The sequence below is a fragment of the Rattus rattus genome, chromosome 7 (assembly GCF_011064425.1).
Source record: "Rattus rattus isolate New Zealand chromosome 7, Rrattus_CSIRO_v1, whole genome shotgun sequence".
Taxonomy (NCBI): domain Eukaryota; kingdom Metazoa; phylum Chordata; class Mammalia; order Rodentia; family Muridae; genus Rattus; species Rattus rattus.
Window position 1 is genome coordinate 38,608,215 of NC_046160.1, and position 25,314 is coordinate 38,633,528.

At 41.9% G+C, this 25,314-nt stretch overlaps 1 protein-coding gene across 16 annotated transcripts in view; it reads left to right on the forward strand.

The window, feature by feature from the left end:
• The window catches only part of Kidins220 (kinase D interacting substrate 220), a 78,761-nt gene that overhangs the window by 28,782 nt on the left and 24,665 nt on the right, over positions 1 to 25,314 (forward strand). For all 16 annotated transcript variants that reach the window (XM_032907543.1, XM_032907544.1, XM_032907542.1 and 13 more), the window contains 8 exons: positions 94 to 259; positions 3,174 to 3,325; positions 3,494 to 3,783; positions 4,884 to 5,024; positions 5,838 to 6,081; positions 6,594 to 6,682; positions 8,086 to 8,230; positions 11,441 to 11,603. In XM_032907543.1, the coding sequence (XP_032763434.1) occupies positions 94 to 259; positions 3,174 to 3,325; positions 3,494 to 3,783; positions 4,884 to 5,024; positions 5,838 to 6,081; positions 6,594 to 6,682; positions 8,086 to 8,230; positions 11,441 to 11,603 (1,390 nt within the window). The remainder of the gene's footprint in view (positions 1 to 93; positions 260 to 3,173; positions 3,326 to 3,493; positions 3,784 to 4,883; positions 5,025 to 5,837; positions 6,082 to 6,593; positions 6,683 to 8,085; positions 8,231 to 11,440; positions 11,604 to 25,314) is intronic.

Here is a 25,314-nt window from a genome sequence, read left to right on the forward strand (position 1 = left end):
ACCATAACCAGTTACACAGGGTTGCCTCTCCTTTCCCTGCTTTTGACTATGAAGAAAACAGGCTGCCTAACTAATTCAAACTGTGAATTTCAGTCGTCATTTACTTCGGTGGACGGCGGGAAGGAGAGAGTTGGAACTGGGCCTGGGCTCTCAGTACCAGACTGGCAAGACACATTGGGTACCTGGAGCTCCTCTTCAAACTGATGTTTGTGAACCCACCTGAACTGCCGGAGCAAACTACAAAGGCTTTACCTGTGAGGTGAGTTGGTCTTTTGACAGAAGGAATCTTTAATAAAGGTAACAAAAGAATTTAAAGAATTTTACAGGTCATCATATTCCAAAACAAAATTGGTACCTTAGTCTTTTAGTCGAACAAAGCAAAAGTATGTTTCAGTACCTTGAGTATACTCAGTACTTCATAGTATATCCCCTTCCTTTGTATGAGGCCATTTTTCCACAAATTGAAATCTGCTGTTTTTTATGATATTTTATTTGTACAGAGACCTCTCCCTCTTCCTTGTACCTGTTACATACTTAGGGCTTTCCTGGGAGCAGTACCAGGGTTTAAACCAGGGTTTCACCGAGTCACCCTCCATGATGGGGCCACACCTCGCCTCTATAACTGTCCTTTCTGATGATATCCTGGAAGGAGTATTGACCTTCAGGGTGAATCCTGGCAGATAGAGGTCTGAAGTGAAAGCCTGGCTTCTCCTTGAAGGAGCAGTAACCCCTGGAAACCCTGCTCACACTGAGCTGCTCTTTCCTCATCTCTGCAAATAGACATGTGTGTCTAAAATAATTGAGCATCTCAAAAAGGGAATCTTGAGAAAAAGTGTAATAAAGGAATAACGAAAGGTATGAGATTCTAGATGAAAGAAAGGCTTTTTTTTTTTAAGCTAGAAAATTTAGAGCAAAAAGCTTCTGTGGGGTTGGGAAAAAAGAGTTAAAAATCTTTTAAAAGTTATGAAGTTTTAAATTATAATAAGATAAAATATGCATAATTTTAGATGAATATAAGTCATTATAACCATCAAAACTCTGCTAGGTATATAAGTGAGAAAAATAAAGGTTAAAAAATTATAAATATGAGCTGGAAAGATTGCTCAGTGGTTAGTAGCACTGACTGCTTGCTCTTCCAGAGGTCCTGAGTTCAATTCCTGTCAACCACATGGTGGCTCTCAACCATCTGTAATGTGATCTGATGCCCTCTCCTGGCCTGCAGATGTACATGCAGGTAGAACACTCATATACATAAAATAAATAATAAATAAAGAACTCTTAAAAAAAACCAAAACACCCTTTAAAAAATTAGGAAAAAAATTTACAAACACAGCTGGCCTTATTTACTCCTGGGTTCTGCATCTCTAGATGCAACAAACTGTAAATCAAAAATATTTTAAAAAATTGTACCTGAATTAAAATGCCTTCTCCTTGATACCATGCACTAAACAGTGTTGTACAGCATCTGTTTACTGATGTTTACTGTTTACGGAGCATAGCATGTTCATTGCATTAGCCATCATACAGAATCCAGAGATGCTTTAAAGTAGATTGCACTACGTGCCTTTTGTTTTTTTGTATGAGAGACTTGGGCTGATCCTAGAACCAGCTACCCATGAATACGGAGGAACCACTGTGATCAGCATGTAAATTTAAGCATTAAAAGGTTTAAAACTGAGAAGTTTTAAGGGAAAGCATTTGAGGTTGGAGATGTGGCTCAATGGTTAGAAGTGCATGCTGCTTTTGCAGAGGACTCTGGTTTGGTTCTAGCACCTACAATGGGTGACTTACGGCCACTTATAACTCCAGCATCAGGGGATCTATAATCCTTGTCTGGCTTCCACAGGAATCCATACAGTGTGTATGTAAACACACACACACACACACATCATGAAGTAAATATTTTTTAAAAATAGGTAAAGCGTACAGTATAGGATAACAATAGAGGAAACTTTTGCAGAAAATTAAAACAGTTTAAATGAACAAGATGGGAGTTTTGAAACAGAACAACCAACATAGTATCAATTAGGACCACAATATATAATAAAGTGTCATTCCAGACTGTAATTTTGAAACATGTTTTATCTCCTGGGTTGAAGTGAGAATTTAGTTTAGACATGGAAGGAAAAGAATGAATTCTGAGACTGAAGATGTCAGGAAATCAATTTTTTTTGAAGAATAACTCTGAAAAGAATAGAATGAATTCTGAGACTGCAGATGTCAGGAAATCAATTTTTTTTTTTGAAGAATAACTCTGAAAAGAATATTTTACAATTATTTCTAAATACCTGGTATATGTTAGAGCTACAAATAAAATAAAACATTAGAGAAGTTAATTTTATTATTTTTAGGTTTATTTTTATTTTGTGTGTGCGTATTTTTGTCTCATGTATGTCTGTGCACCATGTACATGTGTGTATGGGGTTTAGAAGAAGATGTCAGGTCTCTGGACTGAGCTGCCAGGTGGGTGCTAGGAACTAAACCTGGGGCCTCTGGAAGGGCAGCTGGTGTAACCATTGAGCCACCCCTCCAGCAGAAACCCTGCTTCTAAGTGATATTTTTGGGTTTGGAATTCCTGTCTTAGTGAAGACTCTCCTGCTCTGATGGCCTTGGCTGGCATTCGAGCACTTTCTCTTTTGCCCCTATTTTGACACAGGCCAAACTCTGCCATCACTCTCCCGCTTGCCGTTGGCCAGACACACACATTTAACATGTTCGTGTCTCTCCTGAGAGAATGACATGCTCAGAGAAGATAATTAATCACCCATCTGCTCCCACTACCTTAGAACTTTTAAAAGCAGGTTTTGAAAAGAAAACCAAAATTAAAAAAAAAAAAAAAAAAAGAATAGAAAAATGGGGGCTGGAGAAATGGCTCAGTGGTTAGGAGCACAGACTGGGGGTGATTCCCAGCACCCACATGGTGGCTCACAACCATCTGTAAATCCACTTCTAAGGGATCAGACTTCCTCTTCTGTCTTCTGTGGATACCAGGGATACATGTGGTGCGTAGACATAAAATAAAAATTAAAATAATTTTTAGAAGAGGAAACAGGCACTATCTTTTTTAAAAAAAAAAAAAAGGAAATGTGGAATAACTGATGGAGATGGTGTGCGTATGTTAGAAATGGCTGCATTTAGTAGCAGAGTAACATCGGGCTTGGTCTTCCCCCCAGGTTTTTGTTTACAGATTACAATAGACTCTCCAGTGTGGGAGGAGAAACTTCCTTGGCTGAAATGATCGCGACCCTCTCAGATGCTTGTGAGAGAGAATTCGGCTTTTTGGCTACCCGTCTTTTTCGAGTCTTCAGGACTGAAGAGTCTCAGGGTAGGATTGCTCCCCTCCCCCTCTTCCTTCCTTCCTCCTTGGAATGTTTCTAGGGGTGAGGAAGGAAATAAATGTTCATTTATCTTCATGAGCCCATGAGTTGAACCTCAGAGTCGTCATGTGCTCTCGACCATAAAGATTTTGTTAATACCGTTTATTCTATTACAGGTAAAAAGAAATGGAAAAAAACATGCTGCCTCCCCTCTTTTGTCATCTTTCTTTTTATTGTTGGCTGCATTATTGCTGGGATCACCCTTCTGGCTATATTCAGAGTTGACCCGAAACATCTGACAGTGAATGCTATCCTCATTTCCATCGCATCTGTCGTGGGGTTGGCCTTCGTGCTCAACTGTCGAACATGGTGGCAAGTGCTGGACTCTCTCCTGAATTCTCAGAGAAAACGCCTCCATAGTGCTGCCTCCAAATTACACAAGTTGAAAAGTGAAGGATTCATGAAAGTAAGTGCTCTCATCAGAAAAACTGTACTGGGAACATGCTGCTGTTGCCATGCCAACTTGGACATGCTCTTGAAATGTTAGAGTTACATTTAAGGGTAGGGACTGAACCTGGGATCTTGTGTACACCCGGCAAGTACCCTACCACTCAGTTATATGTCCAAGACTGTTGCATTTAACCTCATTTAGTTAGTTTGTTAGGTTTATAGGAAAATCCATATTTACCCCATGTATCTTGTGTATCCTCTGCTATCAACAGCTGTCACCAGAGTGATGCATTTGTTCAGTCCCCTGTATCGTAGTCAGACTCAGTTTGCATTAGGTTCAGCCTTGGTGCTGCACACTCTTTGGGTTTGCATAAGTGTTTGATAACATAACATGCAAGATTACAGTATGTTTACTGCCGTGAAAGTGCCTGCCTCCCTGTTCAGCCTCTGTCTCTCCCCAAACATGTCAGACCCTGAGGAGTTCACCGACTCAGTAGCTGCGTCTTTCCCATGATGTCATGTAGTTGCAACCATGCAGTATGTAGCCCTTTCCTATTGACTTCTTTCATCCCTTTCATGGCTTAAAATTCAGTTGCTTTTTAGGCCTGATGAATATTGTTGCCTGAATGAAGAGTGTACATTTATTCAGTAGTTATGAATACAATTGCTATAAGTATCTGTGCTCAGGTTTTTGTGTAGATGTAAATTTTTTAGCTCTTTTGATAAATAACAAGAATTATAATTACTGAACGTTATAGCATGAGTATATTTAACTTTGTTTAAAACTAGATGCCACCAAGGAGCTAAGGGCATTGTAGCCTTTAGTAGGTGTTTTGGGTGGAATTCAAGTCCAAGGCTTTTGTCATTCAGAGTCTAGTTCTGGCAAGTAAGTCTCTCAGCCTCCTCTGAAGTCAGTGAATTCCTACCATAGCATCCCCTGATGACATTCTAAGAGTCAAGTATTGTCAGTCCATAGCTGAAACCCTTGCAACAGGTTTAAATGGAGCCACTGCCAGCAGCAAGAACTTCGGGTTTCTCTTCCTCCCTTTAGATGGGTTTCTCTTGTGCTTCTAAGGGAGTGGACCTTACCTTCTGTGTCTTCTGTGCTTTGTGCAGGTCCTGAAGTGTGAGGTGGAGCTGATGGCCAGGATGGCAAAGACCATTGACAGCTTCACTCAAAACCAGACAAGGCTGGTGGTTATCATTGACGGCCTGGATGCCTGTGAGCAGGATAAAGTCCTTCAGATGCTGGACACTGTATGTCTCACTGTCTCACTGTCTGAGCTTGCCACTGTGGCCACATAGGATGCATGACCTCACAAAATATCTCAGTTAGGATGGAAACTGCTTCTTATTTAAGAAACACTGCTTCTCTAGTGAAACTCTCTTTCATAAGAACTATATTTTAAAATTCAGAATTATAGCAAAAGTTAATGTTTGATCAAGAATGTTTAAATCCTTTCAGCCTGATGGTGCTTTAGGAAAAAATACAGCAAAAACTCACACGGAGTATCTCTAAATGACAAGCGTGGCTCAGCTGTGCAGGCTGTCATGTTTGTACTCTGAGATGACAGAGGGACCCATAGATTTTGTAGTGTTGTTAAAGCAGACTGCTGTAATCTGAGGTTTGTTATAACAGCAGTGGTTAACCGAGTGTACAGAACTCACGTGTGCTTGCGGAAAGTTGCCTCGCATGTTGAGCTTGCTTTTGTGTAGGCTCCAGGTGTCTGAGAAGGAAACCCCATTAACTGTTCTCTTTGTTGGGGTAATGACAGCACCCTAAGATTGAGCCATCTATAAAAGTTGTTTTTATAGAGAATACATTTTGATGAGAAATGAATGATATTAAAAGATAAAGCACCTGGGGCTGGGGATTTAGCTCAGTGGTAGAGCGCTTGCCTAGGAAGCGCAAGGCCCTGGGTTCGGTCTCCAGCTCCGGAAAAAAAAAGAACAAAAAAAAAAAAAAAAAAAAAAGATAAAGCACCAAAGGATAGTACAGATTTTAAAAAGGAATTTTTTTTTGTACATTTTAAAAATTTGTGTCACATCCATACCTTTCTTCTACCACAGGTCCGAGTTCTGTTTTCAAAGGGCCCTTTTATTGCCATTTTTGCAAGTGATCCGCATATTATCATAAAGGCCATCAACCAGAACCTGAATAGTGTGCTTCGTGACTCAAATATAAACGGACATGACTACATGCGCAATATAGTTCACTTACCAGTTTTTCTTAATAGTCGTGGGCTTAGCAATGCAAGGAAATTCCTTGTAACTTCAGCAACAAACGGGGACGTTACATGCTCAGACACCACAGGTAAGCGTCAGCCCTACAGTACTCAGGCTTGAAGTAATCTGGAAGGCTTTTTATAGTTTCTCTTTGCCTTGAAAAATGTTTCTGTTTTACATCTCTTTAATATCACACAAAACAACCCTGCACACAGTGCTTGTATTGATGACTTCTGTTGCTGAGAAACACCATAACCAAGGCAGCGTGTAGAAGGAAGGGTTTATTTCGCTATGGTTCCAAAGGGATAAGAGTCCAGCACCATCACGCAGGGAAGTGTGGCAGTGCGTGGACGGCATGGCGGCTGGAGTAGGAAGTCGAGAGTTCACATCTCACACTGCGAGCAGGAAACAAGAGAGCAAACACAAATGACATGCATCTTCAAACTCTCAAAACCGTCTCTCTGGGGACACACTTCCTCCTCAGGCCTCACCCCAAACCTCCCCAACAGCAGCATCAAGTGGGGGCAAGTGCTGAAACTCCCGAGACTCTGGAGAAACTCATCTTAACCACCACAGCGCTGTCTCGATGCTTTCTTCCAGGAACACAGGAGGACATTGACAGAAGAGTTTCACAGAACAGCCTTGGGGAGATGACAAAGCTTGGGAGCAAAACGGCTCTCAACAGAAGGGTAAGGTGCCATTCATGCCACTTAACCTAATGGTCTGATTGACTTTTCCTCAGAGTCTTGGGGTTGAACCCAAAGCCTTGCGCATGCTAGGCAAATATTCTGCCACTTAGCCATACCCTGACTCTGATTTTTTATTTTTTTAGCAGTCATTCAAATAAAGTTAAGTGAGTGACACCTCATGTTCTTCAGTAAACATGGTGGTAAGCTCCTGAGATCAACATCAGTGCTGAGCTTCCTATCAGGATCAGCTGCCTCTGAGCTGCCTGGGGCAGTAAGGACCGTGCTCTGGGAGGAGGCCTGCTCCTCGGCAGCCTCTTCCCAGGTCATGAGCTGACTGCTCCTCCAGTAGTAGGACTCATAGCCAGCAAATGATTGTGGCCTCACACTCATTCCTGAGCAGGTGCCATCCCTACTTTATCTCTCCAGGTTCTTCCTCCTTGCCCAGCATTTGCAAGGTCTGGATCATAATCTCCACACCCAGCTGTGGTTCTAGCCCTTCCCAGTCTCCTTGGGTTTCTGGTTCATTACTTCAGACTCTGTCCATTCGTAATATTTGTAGGGCAAAACCAGATGTATTTATCTAGGCTCATAAAGTGGGAGAATGTTCTCTGGCAGGGAGCCTTGCTGATCGTGTCGCTCAGGGGTGGCCAACATGGGCTTACACTGGCCTTGCCTCTCTTCTTGTTTGCTACCATTTGGACATTAATTTTTAAACCTCATGTCTTTGGTTTTGTGCCCACATGCTTTACAGGTTATGAATTCAGAGTTAATATGAATGACAAATGATATAGCCAAAGTCAGGGGAGTGTGTGATTCCACATTGTGAATTTCTCTCCTGGCAGCCCCGGTTCTTGGGTACCAATGGTTTCGACCTTTTCCATGCTTTAGGACCCAGGATTCCTTATCCACTCCCCTACTCTGCAGAGTGCCTTCAGCTCTCTGAGGAAATGCCAGGGAAGTTAAGAGTGGCTGTGCCTGGGATAAAACAATGTAACACTTTGAAACAGCCTAAGACAGAGAGGCTGAGTCCCTGGAACCGTGAAGGAACCTACCTGCTTCATTGTTTTATGGTTCCTGAAGCACGGCTTCATGGAGCTTGACTGTGATTCTCTTTCTGGAGTTCTGAGTACCTCTCATCTGAGACATTAAGCTTTCCCTCACTGTACGGTTGTCAGTGCACATGGGCTAGAACCTGCCAACTACTGTGTAGCTGCTCTGGAAAGTGTCTGCCTTAGAAGCACCCACACTTGATTAGCCTGTAACTGTTCTCTTCGGTTAATATTGTGAATTGTGTTTTTCTTACCCACTGAGTCCTCTGCTGTCTGTTTTGTTGTTCCTACCACACGCATCCATGGTAACCCTCAAGGATGGGTGTTTCTCTCTCATTGGCGCTGTCGTTTCAGGACACTTACCGCAGAAGACAGATGCAGAGAACCATCACGAGGCAGATGTCCTTTGATCTCACAAAGCTGCTGGTCACTGAGGATTGGTTCAGTGACATCAGCCCTCAGACCATGAGACGGTTACTCAATATTGTTTCTGTGACAGGTGACTTTTATTTTCCATGTTCTGTGATAGATAATAGTTTTTATTTTGTTTGTATTTTTTTGAGGTAGTAGGTATTGAACTCAGGGCTTGTGCAAGCTCTGTGAATGGTCTGCTATTGAGTTATCCCCCAGCCACCACCACAAGCTTTAAAGTTAACAGAGCGCTTTGAGTATAAGCTCTGTTTGTAGTAGTAGTTGACAGTAGTAATTGACAATCTGATATCACTTGGACATTTATTTTAAAATTTCATGATTTTAAAGGTCTTTTGCTTTATATTTAGGCTAAATTTAGGTAGTTTACATAACAGTACAATTAATATTTGTGCTGAAACTCAGATTTTTATATACTGCTATGTTGTTTCAGTTTTTATATGATATTTTGAATAAAAATGTTTGTAATGCAATGGGGACTGTTAGCCAGGCAGTGGTGGCACACATCTTTAATCTCAACACTCTGGAGGCAGAGGCAAGCCTATCTCCTTCTGATCAGGTTCAAGGCAAGCCTGGTCTACAGAGTGAATTGTAGGACAGCCAGAGCTACACAGAGAAATCCTGTCTCGAACACCCCCAAGCCTGCCCCGCCCGCTCCCCAAAAGGTGCTTATTGCTGTGACTGAATTCTGTGTGGATGCTGCTCTTCTGTATGTGAAGACTAGCATTAAAGCAGTCATAGACACACTTTGCCATTTAACTTATAGAGTAGGTTTCTTCCCTTGCATGGTATTGCCTACTACCTTCTGGTATTTCCTAGTGTTGATTCTGTCAACTGGAATTGCATTTTATATTAGTTTAGGGCTCATGACATAAACTGTATTATTGGTGGGATCATACCTAAGATAGCATTTTTATAGTTAAATCTCTTTAAATGAGACCTCAACCTTCCCATGCTGGTTCGACAGAGGAACTATTTCCTGCTATTATTGCTAACACTGATATACTCACTTGGCAATAGGTCCTATCATCCTCCTTATGCCAAAGGGTTGGTCTGGACATTGTAGAAATTAAACAGGAAGTAAGACAGCAGCTCTCCCACTCGTTGCCTTCCTTCCCTGGGACTTCTGGCTCTGCCCTGCCTTGGCCCTCGCTTCTGCTCTCAGCACAGCTCCTTGGTAGAGTACACTCTCTCATACTGCTCTCCACCCAGGCCTCCCAGACTTCCCACATGGAGCACGCAGGGCCAGGGCCCCATCCTTGTCTGGACCCCACAAGCAGCTGTAGAAATGACTTCCCTCTGACTGTGCCAGTTAGCACATTGTTTCCTCTTGCTCTTTAACTTTGGGCTGCTCGTGATCCCAGTTCTTGGGGATCAGGTTTGTATCTTGACTGGTTTCATTAACATGGCCTATCATGGTTCTCCGTCTGTGTGAGCAGTGAGTTTGCTCAGTTCTGCCCCTTCTAGCTTACATGTGAGCTTCCCCATGAGACCTTCCTGCATCTCAAATGGACTGACTCTTCCTCCTCCTTCCACATTTGATCCTCCTCCTCCAAACAGCTGTCTTCCGACAGACACTGTCTTTGTCTATTTGCTCTCTGGAAGGGGACACCCTCATGCCAGGGTCTTTGTCTGATCTGCTTAACTGTTGTACCCACTTCAGCATCTGGGATTGATTGTGAATGAGTTAGAGACCTGAATGAAGTTAGAACCACACTTTACATGCTTCTTGAGAGAAGCGTTCTGAGGAAAAGGAGCAGCATCTGCAAAGGCTGTGAGCTGGATTCTGAGAACAGCTAGAGTGCCAGCCTGGGAGGAGTCGTAGGAGCAGAGTGGTGTGACGTGGTGTGAGATAGCTGCAGCTCATTCGAGGCCTTATGGCTCCGAAACGGGAAGGACTTTAGATTGCTGACATCTTCAGGTATGCCAAAGAGACCTGGCCTGATACCTCTAAATGCTAGCCAGGCCAGTGGCACAGACTCAACATGTTAGCCACTCCCCAGGCTCAGGCACGAGGCTCTCAAGTTCATGGCCAACCTGGGCAACTTAGTGAGTTGGATGTGGAGGTTTACATCTGTAATCCTAGCACTCTGGGAGTGGAGGCAGGAGAATAGGTATGTCAGAGCCAGCCAGGCTACATGAGACCCTATGTTTTAAAAACCAAAAACTCAGCCTTCTACAAGAAGTATATTGTCAAGCTTGTTTCAGTGCTCGGACTTTCATTTTTATTGTTACCCCAAAGACACATTCAGCTAAATACTCATCTAGTTACTTCACAGGGTGGTGTGTGTTTGTTGGATTTCTCATCTGCTTTGCCGAGTGAATGCTTCTCAGGAAGGCTGTGACTGTATCATCTGTTCTGTTCCGGGTTTTACCGCAGAGTTAGTATTGTATTCATGGGTCCATAGCTGGCAGACATAGCTCACTGGGATGGAGGAGTCACATCCTGTTATCCCCTAGCAAAGCAGACCCACCTTCCAGGAAGGTCAGTGGGGAAAATGCACAGTGAGGGTCTGAGGCAGGGAAGAGCTGGGTGAGGGTCATCGTCTGTACAGTGAAGGTGGGTCAGGAGGATTCCCAGGAGAGCCTGTCAGACAGGTGGATGTGAGTCCAGGTATGGACTGACCTGATGATACGAGAATAGAGCTGCTGGTGTTTTTATGTGAGAGCCAAGCCTGTTTGCGGTCCTGTCAAGGTGAAGGCGATGAAACACTGGAAGGAAGCCTTGACTCTGAAAGCTCGCCAGTCTCAGTTGTCCTCAGATAGCATGCCCTGGGAGGAGAGCTGAGTCCAGTCCTCCGAACACCCTACAGACAGGCTCTTTTTATCAGTAATGTAGACAACAAGTTTTAGATTCATTGTAATTAATATGATCTATCCCAGTAGGTAAGAAGGGAAGTGAATTAAGCCATAAAACAAAGACAGACCAGTATGTTTGGGTTCCATTAAGGACCTGGAGAGGTCCTTAGCAGTCAGCAGTGAGAACTACCATGGTGTTTTATTTTGTTTGTTGGTTTATTTTTTGAGACAGCCTTACTGTGAAGTTCAGGTTGGCCTCAAGACTTCTACTTCAGCCTCCTGTGTGCCAGGATTACTGATGTCTGCCACTGTGCCCTCTGAATCTTTAAAATCTGGATTTTACAAAGCATATAAATACTTGGTTTAAATCTGTATTGTAACCAAATGTCAAATTTTTCAAATATTTCAATTATTTGTGACTATGCTGAACATTTTACTTAATATGCCTACTAATTTTTGGATGTTTATGGATTTGCTAAAGGGCGGCTACTAAGAGCCAATCAGATTACTTTCAACTGGGACAGGCTAGCCAGCTGGATCAACCTCACCGAGCAGTGGCCGTACCGGACGTCTTGGCTCATACTATATCTGGAAGAGACTGAAGGTCTCCCTGATCAGATGACCTTAAAGACCATCTATGAGAGGTATTTTATTTGACTGCTTTGCACTTAACTCTGCTTTGAATTCTAAAACACAAATAGTGCGTGCAAAATCTCTCCTTCTGAATCCAGTAGATCCAGGTCAGGCATCTGAGCATGCGCTGTCGTGATGCGAGCGCCAACAGGCTCAGGGCTCTTGTCCCTACAGCTTTGCCATCGTAGCCCCAGGGCCTTTCTCGGGATTGCTGTTTATTCAGGTGTCTGTCCCGTGCACCTGGGAGGTATAACTTCCTCAGCTGCTCTTGTGTCTTTAGCTCTGCCTTCACGATGTGTGCATCGTTTCCTCCAGGGCCACCTGCATTCACACCAACCCTGTCACACTTTGCTTGTCTTCCTAGGCTTTTCTGAAAAACTCGTGTGTAGTGTCTATGACCTGTAACATTTCCATTCTGTATGTCTGTAAAACTGGCATCAGATAGGTGACACCGAAGTGTGCAGAGTACTCACATGTTTTGGCGTGTCCCTGTCCCTTCAGCAGCTCATTCCCTTTTCTTCAGAACCTTACACGTGCTACTTGTTTAAAACTAAGGTTTTCAAATCCTTCTGGTCCAGTTTTGCTCTCAGTTCTTCCTGTAAATACGACTGAAAGTAGCTCTTGGCATTTCCTCTGCTGGGTTACGTAGCCCATTCTTTAAACTCAGTATAGAATAGAATAGAGTTTATTCAGGGCATGGCGGTGGGAGTTAGGAGGGTAGTACAGGTAGAGAAAGGTAGAGAGTGAGAGAAGAGTAGAGAATTAGAGGCGGGCCATGAGCATGTGGAGGGGGCACAGGGAGGGACGAGAGGACAGAGCAGGGGCAGGAAGGCAAGAGCAAGAGCAACTCAGCCTCTTCTAAAGTCTTAAAGCACAGACAAAACAGACAGGACTGGGCCAGAGAGATGACTCTTGCAGCTGACCTGGGTTTGGTTCCCAATACCCTCTTCCAACTTCTGTGGGCACTGGGCACGCATGTGCTACATGCAGGTAAAACACTCATACACACGAAATAAGTCTAAAAAATATTTTAATGGAGACAGGATCTTTGCCAGAATGTAGTACAGAATGTGTGTGGCCTTCTAGTTCCCTCCTGTTCCCAGCACAGGTCGTTTTGTGCCCGCAGCCTGATAATCAGTGCTTACCGCTCTTGTTCCCATCCACATTCCAGTTCCCCTGTTAAAGCCCACCAGCTCTCCTTAAGGCATCCTGGGGCTTCTCCAGCTTACAGCCCCAGCCTCTCCAGACTCTTCCTGCTGACCAGGTGGATGGCCACAGCAGTCACTCTGCTTGTCTCGTACTCATTCTCTGTATTAGTAGACTTTCAGTGCTGTGACTGCAGCTAAGGAGAGGATGGTGGTATTTAGTTCATGCTTTCAGAGGTCTCTGTCTGGTGTGGTGAGGAGAGCCTGGGAGAGCAGAGCTGCTCTCATTGTGGCAGACAAGAAACAGAGAAAGAATTGCCTGTGCTTTGCTTGAAAATTAAAGTTTGCATTATAGAGTCCACCATCTGAACCTTATAGGTAGTTCTAATTTTTTTCTCAGTTTTTAAATTGAAATATGTCTTGAGGCAAGAAGGTATAGAGGAACACGTGCACGTTGCTTAAAGATAATAGCAATTGTACCCTTTTATGAAAAAATAGAATATTGTGAAAGAATTATTTGGGGCTGGGGAAATTTTTAAATCATAATGAATACAAGTTATAGTGAATTTTTAGGGGAATATTTTATTTTGATCACATCAATATAGAATAATGTGTATTAGAGACAAAATGAGACCGTGCCAACTTCCTTTTGTGATTTAGTCAAACTGTTACATTAGACCTCAGCCCTGATGGCCTTGCTGTCAGAGAGCAGACTGATTTAGCATGGCTCTGAGATGCTTTTCTTTTTAAATCTGCCTATGTCTATAACTACTTACAGAGAGTGTTTGTAGTTAGCCAACAAAGAGAAAGATAGTGTGGAAAGAAATCTGAAAATTCATAAAGGATTTTACTTAAGATAATTAAATAAAATAATTTGCAATGAACAACTGTAGGAAGACAGTTTGCTCAACTTATTGGAAACCCGTCTTTTGCTGTAGCAATTTGGTTGTCTGTTTCTACTTACCCACGGCTGAGTTCTTTGGTGCTTGTCATTTGAATAATAAAAAGTTTTATTTACAGCTGACAAAAAGCAGCAGTATATAATTGATATTCATTTGTTTTATTAAAGAAATCTGATTTGGTATAAACAATCGGAAAATAGTATTTTTAACGCTAGTAGTAAAATTTATTTTTTTTTAATCCATAAAAAGCTTCATTTATTCTTATAGTAATTTGATGACACATCTGCTTGCTTTATTCAGCTGAAAAAGAAAATGTTGGTTCTTGGTGTTTGGTAAAATTGCTTTGTTAAATTATTTTCTAAATTGTTCAACTTTTAACAAATGACATTTGATACTAACACTGGAAAGCAATTTCAGCCAATTAAGTAATCCCTCTATAAACCATTGGAACATTAAGATGACATACTGTTCATTCAAGATTATTTTAATTGGTACAATTATTGTAATTTTCTTGCAATTATGTGTTGAGCTAAAAGCTTTTGTCTAGATCATTTGAGGGTTTTTTTGTTAACATACATTTAGTAAGAAGAAAGAAAGTTAAATAAAAACTGTAGATAAAGATTTTCTGTCTACCTTTTAGTACAGCATTTTAGATAATCATTGAAATATTTTAGTATAAAAGTTTATTTCTGATATTTTAGACACTTAAAGCAATGATAGAGGCTTTTAAAGGATCAATTTAAATAGTTTTCATGAAGATAATACTTTAAATTTCTGTTTTGACATTGCTCAAGCAATGATTTAGTGGAGAAGGTATGGACAGCAGAACTTTGTGTGAGAGGTAGCATCCTTTTGATAGACTTGAGTCCTTAAAATGAGTCAGTTTTAAGAGTGTTTAAGAATGATGGCCACTTTCCATCTACTGGAAACAGCTGTTTGCTGAGTAACCCTCGACATCGATATTATGGATCGATCTGTTAAGTTATGCAGTCATATTTTAGCAAATATATCATATATTCATTTCTGATAATCAACAAAAGCTTTCAAAAGCGTAATTGATTACGTCTAGCCTCCCTAGTTTCCCTTAAAGCTCACCAATCTCCTGCATGGCTCCTTTCCATTTCCACCTGTTATCACTTGGGTGGATTATGCAAGCCGTTTGAAAGCTCATCTGTGATTATCCTTAAGTCATGCCTTGGAGTTGAATGATCTCCTTGTACAAAATATGTCTTTGTACTTATTTTTTTGTCTTAAATGGAAGATTCTAGGAATATCTATTTAAAACATTATTTCATGATGCTATTAAGGTGTTTCTTATGTACAGCTTTGAATCTTACTATGATTCTATAGTTTTGATATGGTAGGGCTTTTTGATGTTGCCATCATTTAAAACTTATTAAATTCTTATTATTTAGTATATAATTATTTTTCTAAGCGTATGCTGTGGATATTTCCAGCACACATTTGCTCAGAATGTGGAGGTAAAATGTTTATGAGTATCTTTGTCTGTGAAAGAGATTGATCTAGTTCTTTGCAAAAAAATCACCTGATCATTTTTTCATATAAGAGAGAAAACTAAGTAGGTTTGCACTGAAATAAAGATTCCGTGACTATAACAGAAGCCTTACTTTAGGGTGGGTAAGTGTTAATATTAAGAGTAAGCCTGCAAACTGTACAGTGAGGTAGAATATTGACAGTTATATGAGAATTTTTGATTTTACATTGTTTATTTATATTCTTGATAGAAATTAATTGACAAATCCAGATTATTTGTTTGTTTGTTTGTTTAGATTTTTCAAGACAGGGCTTCTCTGTGTGGCTCTGGCTGTCCTGGAGCTTACCCTGTAGACCAGGCTGGCCTCAAACTCAGTAAGCCACATGCTTCTGCCTCCTGAGTCCTGGGATTAAAAGTATGTGGTTGTTAAATCCAGAGTTTTAAAGATAAATAAAAATGAAGGGCAGAATTTTTTAAACATTCATTTACTTTTATCTTACGTATTTGGGTGCTTTGCCCGCATGTGCATGTCTGTGCATCACAAGCATTCAAAAGCCAGAATCCTCTGGAACTGGAATTATAGATGGTTGTAAGACACCTTGTTGGTACTGAGAATCAAACCCAGGTCCTCTGGAAGAACAGCCAGTGCTCCTAACTGTTGAGTTCTTTCTATCCTGGAAGAATTTTAAAAATTTATTCTCGATGCACTTGGAACATGCCTACTATCATCGTTTGGAGAAAAGAAAAAGAGAGATTAGCTAGGCATGTTAGGCCATTCTTAAATTATCTGTTATTGTGTTTTGCTTCTGATTTGTTCTCTTATTGTTCCTGGATTTGTAGGCAATTGAAGGGTGTTAGAGAAATTACTGGAGGAAAAAAAACAACTTAGAATTCGTTGTTATTTAGGAAATTGTTCCTGGTTGTTTTGTTTTGTTCTGAGATAGGGTCTCATTGGCTGGCCAGGAACTCACTGTGTAGACCAGACTAGCCTCGAACTCACAGAGAACTGACTGCCGGGAAATAGCTCATGAGAGCCTATTATGAAGAGACACTACTGTGGCAGTAATAGTTACTGTAGGATACCCATGTGCAAGGCTGGCAGAGACCCCTGACCCAGGGAGTTCTGCACACGAGCAACATACAAACTGTGAGTAGCAACAAGTCCTGTGGAAAGGATGGAAGGAGAAACATTATAGTGCGGCTGGCATGGCAGTCCTCACTGAGAAGAGAGCTAAGCAAGGACACACAAGTGCTGACAGCCAAGTAGACTTCTAGTAGCTGAGAGGGCCTCTGTATTGCTGAAGACTGCTAGCCGCCTTGTAGGTAGCAGAACATAAATGGGTCGCTTTTGGAGTGATATTGAATAGAATTATGGATAATCAAAACATGGACTTTGGGTGCTGGAGAGAGCTCGGCGGGAGCACCTGCTGTTCTCCCAAAAGGACCTGGATTCACTTCTCTCTGGAGGCTCACAGTCAATCTGTAGCTCCAGGCCCAGGCGGTCCAGTGCCCTCTTCTGGCCTTTCCAGGCACCAGGCTACACGGTATATAGACATACATGCATGCAAGCAGAACACCCATCCACATAAAAACAAGTAAATAAGTAAACAAATAAAATTTTAAGAAGTCATAGACTTTGAGTGACACAGTGGGCACTAAGGATAGGGAAAATAATTGATCAGAACTATCTGTGGGAGTTCACACATCACGAGCACTGTCCACAGCGCCGTCTGCGTTCTCCCCTTGATCTTACACCTGCTCTTTGTCTGGCCCACCCTCCCTGTCTCCCACCTCACTCTTCTGGTGTCTTAAGCATGGCTCGTGTGGGAAGCCTGTCATAAAGCAGGCACCCATTTCAGGTTCTTTACTGCATTGCTCAGGTGCTCCTTCACAGGCTCCGCCATGGGATTTGCTCACCGAGGTCTGCTTTACTCTTCTTTCTGTAGCAGTATTTGTCTCCTCCTTAAGATGGTGAACTCCACAGCTTATAGCTTCCTTCCATTTTCACACACATGCAAGGAGCAGAGTGAGTGTTTTTGAAAGAGTGAGGAAGTCTGATGGTGCATTTGCATTGAGAAAAGCGTGGCTTCCTCAAGGTGGCCGATGTCAAGCTTTGCTTTAGCTTAAGAGTGGGGTCCTCTGGACGGACGCCTCATTGTTCTGAGGGTGAATCACTGTGTCTTACTGTAAAGCTTATTGTCAGTGAAGCACACCATGACTGGGGACTACGTACTTCACCTAAAGTTTGGTGGCTCCTTCCTTTTAGCAGCTGACACTAAGCTCACAGCAGTGTTTCTGTAGCCGGTAACCATGCTTCTGTTTCTAGGATCTCACGTTTATAAACCTGTGGTGAAGCAGCGGGTTGTAGACTTTTCACAGACTGTGACTTGGAGACAGTGTCTTCCCCAGTACAGATCTTCTTACAGATGATTATCTGTGTGTCCTATCAGAGTCAGTGTGTGGAGGAGAATGGCACATGCTTGTAATCCCAGCACTCAGGAGGTGAAGGCAGGAGGATTGCTCAGAGTTTAAGGCCATCTGTACACATCAAAACCATGCGGCAAAACATTAAAAGTTAATAAATAATCAATGTGAGTGAAGGTCATGTGTGCTCGGAGGACTCCATTTTGTTCTGCTAACCAAACAGTTGTTACAGTTAGACCTGTGTTGGGTGCCTGCTAAGGACAGCACTGCCACTGTGGTGCCTGAGCTGCCCTGAGTAGGTGGCGTCCAGTGGACAGGGCACTGTGCCCAGCATCCTGTGCTGCGCTCTGCATAACCAAGGCAAGCAGAGAGCAGGACCTACAATCTCCGCGATGCATCTGGAGTTTCCTCCGCCTGTCTGTGTTGCAGGGATGGCTGTGGGTCTGTGATGGAAACAGTTCTCAGTGATGTGCATGAGTCTTTAGAATATATGGCAGTAGGCGTGTTACCCAGGTACAAAACATTAAATTAGTTATATCTACTAAAAACGCAGGCTTTGCAAACTACAGAAAAGCCCACATCGTAGCTCTGATGGTGTCAGAGGTGGAAAGTGTCAGATCAGAAGGCTGTCGGTATTCTTTGGCACTTTGTTTAAGCTTCTACACCTTTATGTGCATTAGTGGCTGATTTTTCTAGGTAGGGTTTTCTCTAGATTTTCTTTTGCTGGTCTGGGGAGGGGAGGAGAGGGGAGGGGAGGTGAGGGGAAGGGGAGGGAGAGAGAGAGTCAGAGAGAGAGAGAGAGAGTCAGAGAGAGAGAGAGAGAGAGAGTCAGAGAAAGAGAGACACAGAGACAGAGAGGCAGAGACAAGAGACAGACAGACAGGCAGGCAGGACTGACTGAGGATCAGACTTCTAGGGCTCATCTTGTGTACTGTACTGCTGAATTGTTCCTCCAGATCTTGTTTTGATTCTAATAGGATAAAGTTGATTTTAAAAGTATTTTATCAGCATTTAAATTCATGGTATCATCATCAACTGCTGATAGAAAACTAAGAAATAATTGTAAATGCTTCGAAGTCTTGTGTAAATACCATTAACATGAAACTAAAGTATACTGAATACAAACAGGAAAGTCAGTTTCTCTGAAGTGTGCTTTAATGTATAAACATACATTTAATATACAAAAATGATTTATATCAGGTTGACTATTTTAAAACATGGAAAAATTATGTCATATATTTTTTAAACAATTTCAATTATTGAAGGACCCACATTCCCTAGAGGTCTTAAGACATCCTTTTAGAGATCAAATAAACTATTAACGCTTTTGTATGAGAAAAAACAGCCAGTGTACAGTAACAGTGTAGCTTATTTTGAAACTAATGTTAGGCACTAATGGAAAGCATGCTGCAGTATTCAGGAAGGCCACAAGATGGGGCTGTCTCACTGGGAACTTTGTTAGCATGCCTGGCTGTGAGCCAAGTGAAGTGCTTTTTTTGATTTCCCATTTCTCTAGCAGGAAAATGGGAGGCTGTAATGGAAGGTTGAATTTCCATCCATTCATTCGTTAACTCATTCATTCATTCATTCATTCATTCATTCATTCATTCATTCATGTGTGGGAGTGCTATGTGGAGACCAGAAATTAACCTTGGATGTCATTCCTCAGAAATTGTCTACCTTGGTGTTTTTGAGAGATAACCTTTTTTGGAAAGATAAGGTTTCTCAGTAGCATGTAACTTACCAGGAAGGATAGGCTGGTTGGCCAGTGAGCTCCAAGGACTGCATGTGTCTGCCTTCCCAGTGCTGAGATTACGGATATGTATGTGCTAGCCTGCCTACACTTTATGAATAAGTACTTCCTGAGTAAGCCATCTTCCCATCATAGGGACATTTATCATCATTGTGTGTACGTGTGTGTGCATGCATACATGTAGTATGTGGGTAGAGGGGGTTGTGTATGCTAAGTAAGTGATCTACTACTGATCTACCAGTGCTCTCCTATAATTTGATTAAGTTCAATTTTGAAAAACCCATAAATTTGAACAAGAAAGAATTTTTGCCTGCTTACATATTTTGGCTTTAAAAATATTAAATATACCAGATGTGGTGACCCACACTTTTAATCCCTGCACTGGGGAGCCAGATCTCTGAGTTGGAGGACAGCCTAGTCTACAAAATTCCAAGGCAGGGCTACATAGAGAGATCCTGTTTCAAAAACAAAGCAAATAACACCCTCTTTCCCCCCCAAAAATCTCAATAAGTAAATAAATAAACAAATAAAATGGTAAACATTTGTCTTAGGGTTTACTTCTGTGAACAGACACCATGACAAAGGCCACTCTTATAAAGGACAACATTTAACCAGGGCTGGCTTACAGGTTCAGAGGTTCAGTCCATTATCAGCGAGGCAGGAACATGGCAGCATCCAGGCAGGCATGGTGCAGGAGGAGCTGAGAGTTCTACAACTTCATCTGAAGGCTGCCAGCAGAATACTCACTTCCCGGCACCTAGAACCACGGTATTAAGCCCACACTCACAAGGCCACACCTACTGCAACCGGGCCACACCTTCTAATAGTGCCACTCCCTGGGCCAAGCACATACAAACCATCACAACAGACTTTATTAAAGATTAAATCTTTAAGGTAATTTGTGAAGGTTTTGCTTTAAGCTGTAACACTCATAAACTAGCTTTGCATTCAGAGTTCCCATTTGCTGTGCCTGACATCTCTTATCAGTTGACAGGAACCTATAATATTGTCATAGTCAGTGCTGCCTCAAAAAACTAGAACTTTTATCTCATTTACTTTCATTTGAGTGTTTTAAAATACAGACTTCCGATGCCAGAAATCAGGCTAAGATCTTCAGTTGTCAACTGTGTGCTCAACTTCAGGCTCTTATGAACTATGTTGCTTCTCATCTCTTTATTGAAAACATTTTATTATCCTAGGTTAACATTATCGTTTGGTCATCTCTGTTGCCATCCTCTGCTCACTCCCATGCAGGCATTGTGTTGTAACGCACGGATATCCATACTGTGAAACATTTGCCAATTGAATCCTATGCAGAATCCCTAAATAAAATAGTACATAAGAACTAATTTATTCAAATTAAATAATTAAAGCAAGTTAATTAGAGAACTGAATTGTTTTGAAGAATGTATGAGAGGGAAGAGTTATGTGTCGAGGTTTTGTCTTTTACTCTTTTGTAATGCTAAGTGCGACACCAAGACCTGGAGTCTGCACTTCGCCTCTGGGACCCTGCTCCCTAGTTAATTCTGATTGGGAATAAGGATGCCGATAGCCAATAGATGGACAGAAAAGGATTTGGGGCTGAGGTTTTACAGGCTTGGGTGGGAGAGGATGAGTAGGAGGGTAAAGGAGAGCAGCCATGGGCTGAGGGCCAAAAGAATGTGGCCCAGAGGGCTGCCCAATTGGGTTAGAGCAGCCCAGATGGAACGCAGTAAACAGTACATGATAGCTCAGGTTATCGATAGGAAAGCAGATTCTAGCAGCATGGAGGGTGGGCCCAGCTACTGTGCTGCCTAAGGCATGTCTAAAAACAAAGGCTGTGTGTGTCTTTCATCCAGGGACATCATTTTTAATATTTTTTACTATAGTTATGTATTAAGATTGTAATCTCAGGCTCATTAAAGCATCTCTAGTTAGTTTTATACCAAGAAAACTTGTCATTGTAAGTAGAGGCTAATGTTGCCAGTTTTTAATCTTCCTTTTTGATGACGATATAGTGCTCCTCTAGTCTTACCTAGAAACTTATAGGATTGATTGGAAACCTTTGTTCTTAAGGAGTCACCAACAGTGTAGTGTGTACTTACTGAAGCTCAGTCCTGCTTCTCTACCATGATCCTGTCACTCGGGCCACAAAACAGCTTTTACTCTGACCATGGCACTCATGCTTAGACACAGGCTATGGTAGGAGCATGCATTCTTATATAACCTTATGAGCAAGAAATGGCTTATATTTTAGGAAATAGTGAAAGAATATACTTGTGTGGATGAGGAAGAGGAGATATTGTGTCCCAGGATCTGAAACTGGTAACCGCTCTAAAGGTAGTTAAAGGGACCTGGAAGAACAGAGCTGATAAAGGAGGCAGACTGAAGTCTCATGGAATAGCTAACGTTACTCAGAGCCCCAGACAATTAGTACTCATCCAATTACAAGAGCAAGCTGTGTGTGGCAAAATATGTTTCCATGGAGCTATACAGACAAATAGCAGTAGCTAGTCATAATGAATTCTCTGAGGTAAACTTACTCTATCTGCTACACTTGGGAGGAATTGAAAGCATAATCCAAAAGCAGTTCTGTACTTTTGAAGAAACTGAGCTCACAAGATTCTTGTATTGGTTTCTTGGAGTTTTCTCACAAGTACTCAGATTTTCCTCACACGACTCTATTCTTACATCAGTTCTGACAAAACACAAGTACAAAGTCAGGAGGCCTTGTTAGTGGAACTCTTTGTGTTGGTAATGCTTAGTGTGCCAAAATCTAACACACAACAGTATTCTATTACATTATTTCTTCCATTTAAAAGACAGACTGCAGTGATGTACATCTTTAATCCCAGCACTCAGGAGGCAGAGGCAGGCGGATCTCTGAGTTCAAGGACAGCCTGGTCTGCAGAGTGAGTTCCAGGACAGCCAGGGCTACACAGAGAAATCTGGTCTTTAAAAAACCCCAAACTTAAGCTCTGTATCTGGACAGGCTGTGCTAGCAATGCTTCATCTCCACATCCACTCAGAAAGCGAACAAAAACACTGGCTAAAGTCAGCCTGTTTTAGGATCAGAGGCAGAGGCAGGGGCAAGGGCAGGGGCAGGGGCAGGGGCAGGGGCAGGGGCAGGTGGCACCCTCACCTGGATCACACACTCAAAAGACTAAAGTAGCAGTGGCCTTTGCCAGGTGACAAGATAATTAGGCACTCATATGTCACGTGGGGACAGTCAGGTGTGCTTCACATTAGTGACCATTAGAATTATATGCTTGCTGGCTTACACTGACTTCAGTGTTTATGGTGAGGAGCAGTGTCTGAGGGGCTGGAGAAGTAGCTCGGTGGTTAACAGCACTTGCTGTTCATGCAGAGGCAGGCTCAGCTCCCAGCACGGTACTTCACAACCAACCATTCCAAGTCCAGGAGATCTAATGCCTCTCTCGACACCATGCACCAAGTGTGTACACCAAGTGTGTGTGCAATGCACATACATGCACACAGACAACACATTCATATGTTTAAATAATAAAGAAATAGATAAGTTGATTTAAAAACATAATATTTGGTTGGAACAGTAAATTATTTCTATTGTACCAACTGGTGTTTCAGCCAGAGTAACAAGACAAGAAAAATAGAAGGACTCAAATTATATAGTAGTTGTAAAACTATCTCTAATTACAGATACTATGATACTGTATAGAGAGTATCCCAAAAGTCTACAGGAACTTCCAGAATCAATAAGCCCAACAGTGTTCAGGATACAGATCAGCAGAAAGATCACTTGTGCTTCTGTTCTCATGATGTAGATAATCTGAAAGGATATTGTTTTATTTAACCAAGGCAGTTAAAGAATGTTCATTAAAAGCCAACATTGCTAAGAGAGATGAAATAAATGGGAGGACACTCAGTGTCCATGAACAAGGAAATTAAAGAACTGGGATATCGGGGCTATCAAATGTTCCCATCAGAGCCAATGTAAAAATCTTTGAAAAATCCCAGTAACTTTCGTGTGCAGAAAGGACAATATTTTTGAAGAAAACCAGAATCTGAAGGCCCCCATTTCAAAGCTCACACAAGCTACAGAGTGGCAGAGAGATCAAGAACACACACAAGGCAATCGAACAGAGTAAATCCAGACAACTACAGCTACTTAGGCATGTCACTTGGGGCATGAGTGCCAAGTCTGTTCAATACAGTTCTTAGACAATAGATTCCCACGCTCATCCTTATCTCACGATGCAGACAAAAGTCATCAACATGCTTCACCTACTTTTTAAAGATTTATTTATCTATATGACTATACTGCTGCTGTCTTCAGACCACCAGAAGAGGACATCAGATCTCATTTCAGATGGTTGTGAACCACCATGTGGTTGTGGGGAACTCTCTCTAGTCCCTCACTTATTCTTTTTCAAGCACAAAATTTTGTCAGTATCAGAAAGGGTAAAATTGGTCTGGAGAGATGGCTCAGTGGTTAAGAGCACTGACTGCTCTTCCAGAGGTCCTGAGTTCAATTCCCAGCAATCACATGGTGGCTCACAACCATCTGTAATGGGATCTGATGCCCTCTTCTGGTGTGAAGACAGTGACAGTGTACTTATATATAATAAATAAATGAATCTTTGTTTTAAAAAAGGGTAAAATTTAAATTATTTTATTCTGAAGGGATAGACGTATTTAGGAAGAACATGTGCGTGTGTCTGTCTGTGTGTGTCTTCACTTGGCAGATATTTATTAAGCACCCGTGCTGTGACAAAGTGCTAGGCACTGGAGCTGTACTAGGGATCAAGGCTGAACTTGTTCCCAGCGTTGATGGAAACGACAGTCTGGAGGAGGAGGAGGAGGAGGAAGACGGCACTTGCACTAGTAGATATATGGATGGCATGCAGGAGAGTGTGTTGTCACAGAGGGGTGTGAGCTGTCCTTCGGGTAGGCTTCCCTAAGTAAGAGGGTTGTGCTGAATACAAAGGAGGACTGCGGATTAGATGGGTGAAGACAGGAGGGGGAGTGTCTAGGGTTTTGGTTGTCTTGAACAGATAACGAGTGGTCATAAAAATGAGTTTGATGGGGCTAGAGAGATGGCTCAGCAGGTAAGAGCACTTACTGAATGCCAGAGGACTCAAGTATAGTCCTGAGTACACATACGGCACCTCTAGTTCGAGAACTCCAATGCTTCTGGCCGCCATGGTTTTCTGCTCTCATGTGCATGTATATCCACATTCAGGCACATGCACCTATTATATATTATTAGAATTATTTTAGAGACAAGTTGCGTTGCATCCTTTGTTTCTGATCTGGCTTTTGTTGTTTTTTCCTTCACTGCTGGTGATTGAACCTGGGGCTGTGTGGACGCTAAGCAAGAGCCCTTTCTCTAAAGTACGTCCCCAGAACTGAATGGGTGGGCTTTTTGTCTTTAGTAATGTGAGGGTCTTCTGGAAGTTACGTGTGTCTCAGATGTAACACGGTCCCAAGGCAGGCAAGAATTTATAAAGATGTTGGATTGCCTAGCGTTCATGAAGCCCTGCGCTTGATCATCGGTGAGTAAAAAATGAGGGGTGAGGTAATGTGGTAAGTCTAATTTTAATGCCTATCGGATAATCACATTATTAGACAACCAGCTTCAGCAAAAATACAATGTTCTTCTCATAAGTTATACATTATGGACCTGCTTATACTTTAAGATAGGAAATTTTTCCCCTTAATTTTGAGCCTTACTTTGAATGGAATTGACATGAATGGCTTATGTAAATTCTGCCAAGTAATTCGTTTGTATCTTCTATAATGAAGCCCTGTCATTTGTAATCAAAATGCTTTAGCTTACATGGATGTTGGCATTAACAAGTGTTGTTCGATTAGCAGCATCAAAAGAAACTGCACTTAAACTTCCTGGGAGCTCAGTGATGCCTGATACTGTAAAAAATGCTTTCTGTGGGCCATTTAACTGCTGGCAACTTTAGTTCACATGAGTCCTAGTGCTGAAAATTTAAATTCGCTCTTAATTGAAAAGTGAAGTTATTTAAATTCTTT